This window comes from Aspergillus pseudoviridinutans, assembly GCF_018340605.1.
Source record: "Aspergillus pseudoviridinutans IFM 55266 DNA, scaffold_1, whole genome shotgun sequence".
Taxonomy (NCBI): domain Eukaryota; kingdom Fungi; phylum Ascomycota; class Eurotiomycetes; order Eurotiales; family Aspergillaceae; genus Aspergillus; species Aspergillus pseudoviridinutans.
Window position 1 is genome coordinate 3,545,954 of NW_025091281.1, and position 13,898 is coordinate 3,559,851.

The following is a 13,898-nucleotide window of genomic DNA, read 5'->3' on the forward strand; positions in this document are numbered from 1 at the left end:
CAAACCCAGGAGCTCCACCGCTGCTCATTCGTTTACCAAACACCACCGAGCCAACGAGCTCAAGCTGTTGAAGTAAATCAACCACCAGCACCAGGCTCTTCATCAACCTATGCGATTTAATTCCCATTGATTTTATCAATCCGACATTTCCGCCTCGATTGAAGGCCTTATGACCAGTGTCCTCTTATCTCTGTTCCTGACTACTCCGTGAAAACCAGTGGCTCCGCAGCATGGCTTCTTGAACCACCATGATCAAATTTGGTGCTCATGTACACATGTCAATCTAGATCCTTTCAGATACAACTTGCAGTTCCTCTTCGCTCCGCCGGCACGGTTCTGAAGTCCCAACAAGTCCCTCTATCGGGGCCATCGCGACGGTCCCCTGATTCTTATTACTACCCAAATTCGGCACCTAACCATTGCTGACAATGTCTCAAAATTTTGAGAAATCCGTGAAGGGAGCTACCAAGGTCAAGGTTAGTCAGATCAGTTTATTGGGTTTCGTCAATACTATCTTGGATGATCACTAATACGTCTCTCGATGGACAGCTTGCGGCTCCTAAATCAAAATACATCGAACACATTCTGGTTGCGACCCATACGGGCGAGGCTGGTGTTGCAGAGATTTTCCGGACGCTGCAATTTCGACTCCGCGATTCAACATGGACAATTGTGTTCAAGGCGCTAATTGTCGTCCATCTTATGATACGGGAGGGGCAATTGGATGCCACATTACAGTTCATGGCGGAGAACCCAACTAAATTAGCAATTAGCGGATACTCAGAAGGTTAGTGTGCAAGCAGCGAGCTTGAATGGACGGAAGGGTCTTGACGAATGTGCGTGTTCAATGCTGATGGCTCATGCCTGTAGTACAATCACAAGGGCATAACATCCGAAGATATGCCGATTACCTTATGGCGCGCGCAAAAGCATTCGAAGCTACAAAGACAGACTACGTCCGGAGCGGACAAGGACGGATGAAGCGATTGACAGTTGAAAAGGGTCTCCTGAGAGAAACAGAGATTGTTCAGAAGCAGATCAAGGCTTTGTTACGCTGCGACGTGGGTCTTCACCTTACTGTGGCCGGTGCTTAACCTGTGACTGACACTTCGCCATCAGCTTCTGACAGATGAAGTGGAAAATGAAATTACACTCACGGCCTTCCGGTTGCTTACATTGGATCTCCTGACTCTATACTCGGTCATGAATGAGGGTACAATAAATGTCCTAGGTAGGTTCCTTGTCCCGACATGTTGTGACCTGCATTAACGCGATCGGTGATTAGAGCATTATTTCGAAATGTCGAGACCAGACAGCGAGCGCGCTCTAGAGATCTACAAGACCTTCACCACGCAAACGGAGGAGGTTGTAAAGTTCCTGGGAGTTGCAAGGCACTTTCAATCAGCAACCAGATTGGAAATACCCAAACTCAAACACGCTTCGACGGACTTGACGCGCCTTCTTGAGGATGATCTCAATGATCCGGATTTCAACCTTCGCCGAAGGGAGTACCTGGCTCGGAAAGGCGGAAAGAATGGGGGAGCAGACACTGCGCTGAAGTCCAGTATTACCGGGGGCCCTCAGAATACCAGTAATATAGGTTCCGCCCCGAGCCGCCCACAAACAGAACCGAACCCGCAGAAGAAAACCAACCCTGCGGACTTGATTGACTTCTTTGAACCTATCGAACCCAATCCGCAGCCTACAGCACAACCAAGTACTTTCCAGCAACCGTACCAAGCACAGCAGCAACAGCAAGCCATGCCGTTCCAACCAACGGGCTTCCAGCCGCAGCAGACAGGGTTCTATACCCAGCAGACGGGTTTCCAGCAACAGCCTCAAGGGGCACCTTTTGGTCAGCCGACCGGCTTTGGGGAACCCTTTCCTCAGCAGAATAATAGCCAATTTGGCCAAGCGCAAGTCCCGCAACCACTCCAATCTACCCCAACCGGAGCTGGATTCGGCGGCTACTCAGCACAGCCGCAGACATATGGATTCCAAACCCATCTTAGCCCCATACCGCAAAGCGGTGTTGCATCATTTTCTCAGCAGCAACAACCCACATTGGGTGTTCAGCAGCAACCGCAACAACAATCAACCAATCCTTTCAGGCAGTCAATGTTGATGAGCACGCCGACAGGGACTGCTGTGCCAGCGTCTCCGTTGAGCCGCCAAAACACGAACCCTTTTGCCAGACGTCTATCGACGGTGAATCCACAATTCACTTCAGGTCCTACTGAGGCGACTCCCCAGAGTCAAGCGCAGCAACTACTTCAACCTCAACGAACAGGGACCAATCCCTTTGCTCGAAGCTCCTCTGTTCCTCCCCAGCAGAGTCTGGGGCTGCAGCCTCCAGCCGCAGCACCCTTACGACCGAACCCAACTGGAAGCACAAATCCCTTCCGACAGAGTGCCTTTGTGAACCAACAAACCGGCCAGGGCTGGCATGTCGGTGGTCAACAGGGTACCATGGGGGGACTCGAACAGCTGGAAACAATGCCAGTCTTCCCACGGCCCGGGATGGCCTAGCATAGCAGATTGTCGTCATACATAGTCACCGGAAGTGAAGTCTAGATGGCTGGCCGGGGACATAGCCTATCTTATAATTTGTTTCTGTGTCTGTCTTTTGCGTCCGCCTTTTCCGCTGATTGCCATATACCTGTATTTCTTGTCCGCATTGTCACTGATTCCGCATCAAGGCTTCTGGTGTTTGTAACATTGAGCGAGTCCGCAGTGCGGGCGCATTTTCTCGTTAAGACAAGCAGCGTATAGCAGATAATTGAGGATGATACATATAAGTGGCGTCGGTAGCGTAAAGCTTAAAGCGTGCAGTTTGTTGCAAGGCCCGATATGTATTTGCCTTGGTATGCGCCTAGTATATTGGGACAAAAGGGTATCTCTACCAAGAAGGTTTATAATGAGAAGCACAGGGCCCCTACCGTACGTTCACAATACTCAGAATCACGTCATATCTTGTTACAATTTCTAACTTTCATACTATTGGGTTCAATTCCAGGGAAGCATTCTCTGGTACGCGAAACGCCAACAGATACCGTCCGCTCGTTACCAATGATCGCCAGTTTATACGGGACACCTTTGACTTTGGCTGTTCCAACGGTATTACCCTGAGAGCTACGTCAAGCGTGTCGCATTAGTGGTTCTGAACGCATCTGTTCGGAAAAGAGTTGCGGATGGTGGACAGTTATACGGCGATACGACGTCGTCTAACTGTTAGATTGTCCAAGACGTTCCGGAACAAGTCTCAAGAAATGGTAGGTCGCTGGCCCGTGTCGACTGCCGAGATGGTGGATCAACGAAGCAAGGGAGCAAAGAAGCAAGGACAGTACTCCCGTATTTCGTATGCACTTTCCAGGCCCACACGCAAAACCGAATTTTCTTCTTCAGGAATCCGGATACGCTGCAGACAGGCATGATGACCGTACTGTAGATCGCGAGTCTACAGTCTACACGGCCCAGTCTCGCTAATGCAATCAGAATTAAATATACAGCGAGCGGACGGTAAAGCAGTGTCTACGGAGTGTCTATCTTGTATAGAATTCGATAGTGGGATTCTGCGGTCAGATCAACGATCCGTGCAACTGGCTCATGGCCAGGCGGAAATTCCAAGTTTCTCACCTGTTGATGCGACTGGGATGGGGCAATTGATAGCAACGGTTGAACGCAGGGATGATGACTTCTGCATCTGGTATACGATAGCGATGGTGAGGCAGATGTCTGTATTCTATTTTCTGCTTCATCGTACGGAGTAGACCAGATACTGAGTAGGTACTCCATACATTACTCAGAACCACTGACGGCGCGCACACCCAAAGGCCAAGGAGTCACGTACCCACAGAGTCGCAATGTGGAATTCGGTTCGAGGCTCCAAGAAGCACCAACAAAGGGAGATCCAACCGTCCGAATTATGAGAGGTCACCTGTACACTAGGTTGGGAAAATGAGACTAGGGCCCTCAAATTCTCCGATTGTGTATTCTGTAGTTACTATCAAAATAGTACCTCTCTAGACCTCAAATATATTATGGAGTTTGCTTTAATCCTCAATGCTTGGCATGGACTTATGGGGACTCTTGAGTCATGTCTCCAGTACATGAACCGTGTCATAGAGATGAACTGAGTAAAGCATAGATATCAAACAGTTAACGATTATGCGAGGAAGCTAGCAGTGTGATACTCTAATATTGTAGGCTGATCCTTGGACAGCTGGACCTTTGGAAGGCTCCGATACATCAACCATGCGAGCCGCAAGGGGATTGGAAAACACATGGTAAATAACCTACAAGATAGGCTCCTACGACGAATCGAGGATGTGTCCGATCGAACGCAAACAAAAAACATGTGGATTGTGGAGTCGGATTATTCTGACATGAAGCTCGAAGAATGACAGCGCGTGGAGGACTCAAGAACACTTGTTCGCTCCCCAAGGCTAGACTAGACAGAAGGTTCAATGCAGAGTCAATTCAAGGAGGGATGAGAAGTCGTGGCAGATAATTCTGCTCTTCCTTTAGACACCTAACATTGGGCTTATGTGTGCGTAGTACAATTTCATATTTCATACTCCCAATATTATTCACGTGTTATATTCATAGTATTAATGCCGACATCCGACATCCAGTCGTTTATAGTGACTTATCCCCAAAAATCAATACCGGCGCAGGGCTCCACTCGGTCTCCGGCAGCAACAGCATCCGGGATCTGGCCTCGTGTTTTTGACTGTTCTTATCAGAGTCATCACTTTTCTTTCAAGTTCTTCAGGTTAGTTTTCTGCGCTAATGCAGAAGTCTAGAAGTCTGGACACATGCACTGGAGACCAGCGCCATGAATATTTTCAGCCAGAAATTGTTCCATTATCATTGTGGTTGACCACAATCGAAATCACAACTTCAATCAAGGGAGAGTAAGCTTGAGCCGGAGAAAAATAAAAATTAAAATAAAAGTGAATGAAGGGAAAGAAGGTGAAAAAGAGATAAAATACCAAATTAGAAAGTAAAAAAAATAAAACCAGACGGACACAAGAATGACTGACCCCCATCTGCCTGCCTGCGCTTACGGGATAATCGCGCTGTCCCCTCCCCCTCTTCTATCGACTCCTCCACCGCCCTAACAAATGACAACTCTTGGTCCTGTTGCTTCTTACTCCTACAAGCTTACGACTCCATCGCTGGCTGCTCTCTGCAGTCCTGCTCCTCCCACATATATTATTACTATTATTCTCATCGATATAGTGCAGGTCAAAAGTCCGCGTCCTAAACCCCCAGCCCAAGCCACCATTAGGGAAAAAAATGATGGGCTTTTCCTGATAGGGGCAGTGTGCTGACCATTCAGCATTTCCCTTGACTTTGGGTACCCTGTCCATTTCACCTTGTCACTATCCAACCCGTTTTCTCCAATTCTTGTCCACTCTTGCCAACTCTAGAAACAATGAATAATACCTATGAAGATCATCAGCAAATACTGTGATTGCTGATTGAAGTCCAATGGATGCCAAGAACTCCAATATCCAGCCAACGGCATGTTCTCCTGCTGGCGGCCACCAGCAGGTCTTACCCATGCTAGGTAAAACAGCTGCTTGGGATTCCACCGCCATTGCTACTACGTCGAGTACTTCTGGTGATACTGTCTTTAATAATTATAATCATCCTCATCATCTCCACCAACAGCAACAACCTCAACTTCTCCATCACCATCCTGCTGCCGTCTCGTCGGCTGTGACAACTACTGTTCCTGCTATCGCTCCCTCGTCATCCTCATTATCACGCAGCTCCGATGAATATGCAGCTGCAGCATCGCATTCCGCCCTCTCGGATTCAAACAATCGTCAAGATGTAGGCAAGGGCGTCCCATCGAAGCTCCGCAAGACTCGCAAAGCCACCAATGCGTCCAATGGCCGGTCAACGCTGTTCTGGGTCCATACCGACCCGCAGTCGGTCTCAGAAGGAACGCGAGAAGAGACTCTGAAACGCATTCGCTCCCATGTGATGTCAGAGCACAATCGCAAGAAGAGATTGGAGAACACCAAGCGTTACAAGAGCAAGACCTGGAAGCATCTTGCGTTTCAGCCTGTTGAGACCACCAGCTCCAATTCCTCCAGCACAGCCGCGGTGTCAGCGACTGCCCCGAGTCCGGCCTCGTCGTCTTCGACATTCGAGCCGAAAACTTCCTCCTCTTCACCCACCCTCTCCTCCACACAGCATCACCAACAGGCCGAACAGGAACACGATCAAGGTCAACCGCAGATCAAAGAAGAGGAGGGACAGTTTGAGCTTGTTGTCACGAAGAGGACTGGCAACGTGGACAGCTACAGCGTCGGTGCGCCTTCACAAACTCAAACGGTCGACCGTGTACAATCAAGTTCCCCTCCCCCGTGGGATGGATTGGGCCAAGGAGGGAAAGATCCCTTCAATACTTTGCATACGCCTCTCTCGGGGAGGATGTACCGGCATCTGCAACACTGTAAGCCAACTTGTCCAAGCTGAGGATGATATTCTTTTTGCTAATAGTGGATTTTAGTTCTGTGCAATTTGACCCGATTGGCGTATCCGTTGCAACGACGATTTGGGCCGCGGCTACAGGCACATTGGGCGGCGCTGGTCCAACATGATCCGGCTTCGTTACATGCCTGTATCTGTGTCGCTGCGTCTAATGCTGCCTTAGAGTCCGGGGAGTTTCCACTGGTTGATCCCACCAAAGCGCAGACGAGCCCGTTGATATTGGACACCTTTCACCATCGTGGAGAGACGATCCGTTTGGTCAACGAGAGCTTATCGGACCCGCTTAAAGCCTCTAGCGATGAACTCATTGCTGCGGTGTCGATCCTACTCACGATCGAGGTATGATATGGCCCATTGTCCCTGCTTTCACGGCCCTGCTGACGAAAAAAAGATTGCGTCAGGGAATCCGGATTACTTGAAAATCCATCTGGCGGGGTTAAGACAGATGGTTGCTATGAGAAATAGCTTTGCTGATGTGCCACCGGATGTCCGTTTTCAAATATCATGGTGAGTCGAGCCGAGTGAAGGTTTTTGGGCCCTGACGCGTGTGATTAACCCGAACTAGGACCGACATTCGAGTGGCGTGCATGGCCTTTACAAAGCCGATCTTCCCATTCGTCCGCTATGCTCGTCCCTCTCGGCTTACGCTTATACCCCCTAGTAAAGATCATGCTAGGACTGCGTCGCTTTTGATTCAGTTGATTGAGATACCCGGCGTCTTTGGTGATGCAATGTCCAAGACGATATACGACCTCACTGAACTTGTTTGGTATGCGGAGTGGATGAAGGGCGATCCAAATTCATCGCCGAGCTTTGACGACGAAACGGAGGATTACTTCAATACAGAAGTGCTTTACGTCGAGTATGCCCTGCACACTGACCGGTACACGGCAACCGGTGAAGCAAAGGGGGACGCAACCATCGAGGGTTGCGTCCGGCTGGCGTGCTTGCTGTTCCACAACACCACTATATGGGAATTCTACCCGCAGATGGGTCCGGTGTTTTCGAAACCGATTATCGGACTTCGGGTCGCTCTTGAAACGACGATCCCGGCCGGGTACTTCAACCTGTGTCGGGAATTATTGATCTGGGTCCTGTTTGTGGGGGCTTGCAGCTCGCGGCTCTTGGCCCGCGAGCACACATTCTTCATGACTGAATTGACCACGGCCGTGAGGAACCACGGATTCCGCTCCTGGCAGGAACTGCGAGAACTTCTGCTGGGATACTTTTACGTGGATCGCTGCTACCTGACTCCACTGCGCGAGTTGTGGGACGAGATTCACATTGACGCCACCGCCAGTCGGTTGAACCTGTGTTAATATACAACCGACCCTAATGTATGATACAATAATGAGACATGGTATATACCGCATGATTGACGAATACATTGGCTGGAGACATGATCTTCTTCACACATCCGTAAAATAGCCTCGCACATGTGCATGAGCAGAGACTCGCAATATTTGCCTCGCCCCGAAGCGAAACCAAATATCACCCGACCCAAGCGAGAAGCCGACAAAGGGGCCAAGTCCTCCCTTCAGCCGATATCCCGATCGCCTAGCCAGGCCTGGCCAGGATCGGAGCCCGAAGGAAGCTATACTATCGATAATATAGCACATCCCGAGTCTAACAGTAACAGCTGACACGCATGACGCGCTTCCCGTGTACTCCCTGGCCATCACCATCGGGTATCACTCGGCCACTACACCAAATCCGAGTTTGCGCCGCACCGAGAATTTACCGGCATGTCTCTCCCACGCAAGGATTATACCTCACACGTCCTCCATAAGGTAACTCGAGCATTTCACTACATCGTAGGCAAACACCCACAAGAAGTGAAGTCTGAAATCCTCTCACTATCATTATAGCAAACCAAGAATCCCTTACCTTAGGTATGCCAGCACCAGCGACAATAAAATCACTCAAAATCAGAGAGCGACAATCGTTCGAGTCAGGCACCCAATCCCGAGAAATCACCGAACTACTGAGTGCTGACCCACCTGGCCAACCCCCTACTGCCACCGAAGAAAGAAAAATGCCTCGAGGTAGGTTACATATAGGTTGCGGTGCCCAGTTTCAGTCCCAGCCCCGGTTTCTCTGGTTGTTCTTGGTTTTACTGTTGGGCTGCTGCTGCCGCTGGAAGTCCGTCAATGCGCTCCGCTGATGGGATGTGACTGAATTCGGTTACTGATTGTTCATACTGAAGCATACTAACTGGGTTATACTAACGTCAGCTGCTAGGGTTTAATCTGTTGATGGTAGGTTCGCTTATGTGCTCTTATCTACGAGAAGACTTGGCTGACGTTTGTTTCTAGGGGTGTGGTTCAGTTGATTCCACTGCTGAGGTGGTTCGTTGCAGGTTGGGACTATGCTGCATGTTGTTGACAGCTACCGGCATTGCCAATGCTCTTTAGCTGGTGCTAAGGGTTGTGTATTGGCTACTGATATGGCCTGGGCCTATTGCTGGATGGCACTAACTCCTAAGGCTGCAGACCGGCGCGAAAACTCGACTGATCTACTACGATACAGTGGACAGCATGATCGTCAACATTTCATTATCAGCGGCCAACTAAATACAGACTGCCCCCGTCCATTGTCAAGACAACAGGCAACATCATTATCCAATCCTGGACGCATTATTTATACCAACGGTCGGAACCAACAGCAAGGAAAGGGAAGCACAATATTAAACATGTCCACAAGACCATCTATATCTGCTGCGGATTCAGAGGTCTCGCTTGCTTAATCCAAAGGAGTTACCAAGCTCAGACGTGAACTAACCAAACAGCAATGATCTTACGAGAATGGGTATCTGGAGCATTAAAAGTCGGGATCGTGCCGTATTGCCGATCCCTCAATCACGCACAGAGACTGATGCAATAGGTGCAACAGATGCAGACTCCTCTTGGGAGACTGCAGCCTCTTCAATATACGGTCTCGCTTAGACGGTCTCACGCTCGGTCTTGGTTCTCCGGGCCTGTCCGGTAGGAGACCAAGGGAAGTGGGCGACGGGAATGACGAAGAAGCTGTTGCTGCTGTCGGCAATACCGGCCAGAGCGTTGTACCAGGCAGTGAAGGCTGCCAGAAGACCAAAGAAACCACCGGCCTTGATGACGGGAGGGTTGGGCTTGCCATGGCTGTCGCGCTGGATGTAGCCGATACCGAGCATGAGGAAGGCGAGATCGAGGAAGAAGAACAGCAGGAAGAAAGCCACAGTGGACCTCAGGGTGCAGAACAGCAGGATGGTGGTGAAGATGAACCAGCCCTTCGGACGGTTAGCTGCTGTCGTTGACAGAGGACAAAGACCGATTCAGAAGAACTCACCATCAGGAACAGACCGAAGGAGTTGTCAAACATGGAGGATTTGCCATTGTCGGCAGCGACAAGAGCCGACTCGATGTTGAAGCCACCGGGGGTCAAGACAATAGCGAAGGAGATCCAGAAACCACCATAAGAGGACAGAGCAGTGGCACCAAAAGTGTTACCGACAGCCATTTCCCTGAGAACTATGTGAGCGGCCGCGACAAGATACGATCAAGGAGCTCGAGCTCCAACAAGACAGAGAAACATACCACATGCCAGCAAGCAACTGAACGAGACCACCATAACCGAAAGCCAGGGCGACGACAATGTTGGGAGCGGTGATGTCGCGAGCACCCATGTTGATGCAGCTCAGCACGAACGTGGTGAGGGCGAAAGCACACAGACCCAGAGGAGCAGGGTTGGCAAACTTGCGCTTCTCAACCGACTTGTACAGACCGGGCTGGAACTCTCCTCCGAAGGGAGGGAGGTTGTACTCGGTGGGATTGACCTTGGCCAAAGGACCATAGCCAAAGCGAGCGGCGGCCTTGGCCACTTCGTGCTCCTCGTGGGTCATCTGCGAGGAAAGCTGCGTAGCATTGGCATTCTCAGGAGCGCCGTTGATGGTGTTATCCTGACCGACGTCCTTCTCAAGAGCTGCGTTGTGCTCGGCAGACATGGTGCTTTACAAAAACTGTCAGACGATCGCAACTAATTGAAAAATAAAGTGGAATCCAGCTAGCTGGAAGAATGGAGGATTATACAAGGGTAGGTGGAAGGGGAGGGAGACCACACAGCACTGCTGGTTGGGAATTTGAGAAGGCAAAATAGAAGCACAGCTATGGACGACAAAGCAAAAGGATCCAAAGGATGAAAGGGAAAAGAAGAGGAGGAGGAGAGATATATGCTGGATATTATTCCGGAGGGAATCTCTCTTTTTTTTCCCGCCTCTCTTCAGGGAAAAAAAAAAATGAAAATGGGTTAAAAAAAAATATGAACCAAAATAATATCGAGGAGGCCAGACCAGAGAGGCACGACGACAACAACAAATGACACGGACCAAAAGGTGCAGGGGTAGGAGAAACTGAACAACTTACCTGAATCGGGATGAAGGGCCGTTAGTAGGGATTTAGTCGGGGCTAGTGTTGGACGGAGCAGAGAGGAAGAGGGACCGGCGCAAAACCAACTAGTTCGATAGTCGGGTAAGTCGTAGCTCGTAAGCAGCCTTCTTAGACTAAAGTATTCAGACTAGATAGAAGTTTGCTGTGGAAAGGATGCGACTCTGGTGGATGAGCACTAACTTTAAGTACTCCGCCCGTCGACGAAGGGAATGTGGGGACTGGAACAGAGCGACTGGAAGGATGAATGGATGGATGGAAGGAGAGAGAATGGAACTGGAATGGGACCAAAGAACTACGGCTCTTGTGTTGACGGAAGATGGGGAAATTGGTTCTTACTGAATTCTCGAGTCTTGGTTCTGGAGGACAGTGATGGGGAGCTAGTACTGGGCAGGTAGCTGTTGTGGAGATGATGATCACTACCTGCGATCAAGTCGAATAATTGTCACAATTATGCCGAGAAAAAAAGGCACGATTGTGCAAAGAGTTTGACTTCCCTTCTTCTTCTTCCGAGGGAAGGAAGAAAAGCGGGGACGAGATTAGACTTGGAGTTTTGGAGACTGAGAGCAAGTCGATCAAACATTCAATATTAGCCCAGCAATCTAGAACGAATGGGGAGACGGAAAAGTCTCAAAGGATTCCTGGATAAAAGGAAGTTTTTCTTGACTCAGCATCCGTTGCTTTGATTGGTTCGAAAGAAACTCACTGGTTCGAGTTCCTTTTTTCTAAGGTAGGTACTATTTGAAATCCCAAGAGCCGGGGATCAACCACAGAAGGGAGTGGAGAGGAATAACCTCCGGGGAAAAGAGGCAAATCGGAGAGATCATCGGGGGGGAATAATAATAATACCTTAACACCACAGATGACAGAGTAGTACAGACAAGAGACAATTTTTTCATTCTTCAGTTTGCCCTACTTACCTCTACGAGGTTACTTCTGATGACAGCTGACTCTGGTGTCCCGGCTTTGATGGACTTTTACCAGCACGCATTCGGACTTGTACCTACCTTAGACAGACAGTACGGAGTGGTATCGTGTCAGAAACTGTTAACAACGTGACAAGAAAACTTAATAATCATACCTTAACTTGGACTCATGTCTTTTGTCCGCACGCGGCAAGGTTTCTGTGCCGGGGATTCCGTCATTGATCTTCCTCCACCGTTTTATGTCGCTTTCTCCCCTTACTCCTCTTGTTAATTTCAGGTTCTCAATTAGGTTGGGATTGGAATCAATTTAGTTCTCGATCAATATTAATGAACCTATCTCGGCTAGTATTGATGAAACAATATTGAAACCCATGCGAGGAGCTTTCTCGCAGCTGATGGTAGAACGTGTTAATTGGGAACTTTGATGCTTATGGGCCCATCTGGGCAGGTAGACTGCCGATCTGTCCATGATACTACAACTAAACTGTAGTCTCCATTCCTCGTACACATCGTCCCCACTAGTCTACCTTGTCCTGTACTCTGTGGTCTCACTTAGCCTGTCCTACATACGAGTTCGTGCTTCTTAGTCTACTACAGCAGCTGGTGGGAGTGGAACCTTAGCCAGTAACCCTGCTGAAGAGATTGAAGTCCGACAAGACGATGGTAAAGTAGTCACTTATTCCGGCGACGGAGACGGAGGACGGAGGAAGCCGTAGATGGAGCCTAGTAGTTTGGGCCTTCTCTTCAACAACTTGACAAGCAAGCATCATCCCTTAATGCGGATTGATTGTTGGGCTGAGCACCCATTTTGCCAAGACCTCATACAAGGCATCTTTTGGTGTTGATTTGTGGAATACGGATCGCCCCGATGACACGGCTTTCCTGCAGCTCATATCCTTCTACGCCATAGCTTGTATGGAGTATTTAATTGCACTCCGTAGTAATGAGAGAGAACAGTGGGTAATTCTCCTCATGATCGACCGGAAGATCCTACCCACAGGCTACTGCATACTCAAAGAATGAAACAACGAAGTACTCCGTACAAACTGAGAAATCGAGATAAAAAGCAAGGAAGAAAAGCAGAGTTAATCCTCCCCGGTGAGTAAGCATACAAAGGTACAACCTCATGATGGAACTATTGTTGAGCTTTCCCCGGTGGAGGAAAAACGCACCAATGACGGACGCGACTTGGCCAGTATGCTTGTCACACAAGGACGCTAAGGTAAGAGTAGGTAGTCTGGAACTGAGCTGGCCCCCGTTTCAAAGAATTCCATTAGTGAGCATCACAGCCAAACACGTCTAGACACGAACCTTATCCACTTAGGCTACTTAGACTAGAAGCTCCCTCTCAAGTCTCAACTCCGACTCTCAACCAATACCAATATTATTGAGGCCTTGGTCTGTGGATGTTCTGCCGTCTTCCCGCCCGTCGTTTCCTTGTTGGGTAATTCATCAGCGGCTGAAGTCTGACGGGCTGACCTGTTTCTATGGGTATTATCAGTGACGAGTAACTCTAGGTTGCGGCCATCGCTTCATATCTCACGGGGCGGACTTGCTCGTCTTACAGTTCTTACTACAATCTCCCATGTATTCCGTATGGGTCACTAAGAATAGATGCGACCGGCCTGGCATCCCCTTTCCCCCCAGGGTTCATAACGGGATGAACAAGCGTAGAAGATCAGGCCCATCGCGCATGGCTCATCGTTATCAGAGTACAGGGTAAGAACGGCTGACACTGACATTATGGACAAGATCATCAAAGGCTTAATCAAAGTACCCGTCCTAAAGCTACCTATGGAGCACCACTGTCGCCAGTCATCACCCCAATAGGAAATGACGGGTTCATCAGTATTGTCATTCCCTCGGCCATCGCCGATCGGACGTTTGGCCGGCAAGTGTCTCTGTCATGTCACCTTGGTGGTTGACTAACTGACTAGCATGATACTTAACTATTTCTCTATTCAAGGTATTACTCAAGTCCAGATTGTTATAACCCTAATAATTCCTAACCGACCTTGGTGTACGGAATACGAAGTAATCACCC

General features: G+C 49.3%; 3 protein-coding genes across 3 annotated transcripts; 2 read left to right on the plus strand and 1 right to left on the minus strand.

The window, feature by feature from the left end:
* Positions 1 to 428: 428 nt before the first annotated feature.
* Positions 429 to 2,529, plus strand: Asppvi_001231 (ENTH domain protein; the record flags this gene model as incomplete). The annotated part of the gene is made up of 5 exons (XM_043297532.1): positions 429 to 476; positions 550 to 787; positions 871 to 1,061; positions 1,120 to 1,231; positions 1,286 to 2,529. 5 exons carry the CDS (start codon positions 429 to 431, stop codon positions 2,527 to 2,529), a joined length of 1,833 nt encoding a protein of 610 aa, XP_043153467.1.
* Positions 2,530 to 5,496: 2,967 nt separating this feature from the next.
* On the plus strand, positions 5,497 to 7,829 carry Asppvi_001232 (uncharacterized protein; the record flags this gene model as incomplete). The annotated part of the gene is made up of 4 exons (XM_043297533.1): positions 5,497 to 6,472; positions 6,530 to 6,849; positions 6,902 to 7,017; positions 7,076 to 7,829. 4 exons carry the CDS (start codon positions 5,497 to 5,499, stop codon positions 7,827 to 7,829), a joined length of 2,166 nt encoding a protein of 721 aa, XP_043153468.1.
* Positions 7,830 to 9,451: 1,622 nt separating this feature from the next.
* Asppvi_001233 (acetate uptake transporter family protein) lies at positions 9,452 to 10,489 on the minus strand (the record flags this gene model as incomplete). Its single annotated transcript, XM_043297534.1, has 3 exons — positions 9,452 to 9,775; positions 9,835 to 10,009; positions 10,083 to 10,489. 3 exons carry the CDS (start codon positions 10,487 to 10,489, stop codon positions 9,452 to 9,454), a joined length of 906 nt encoding a protein of 301 aa, XP_043153469.1.
* Positions 10,490 to 13,898: the final 3,409 nt, after the last annotated feature.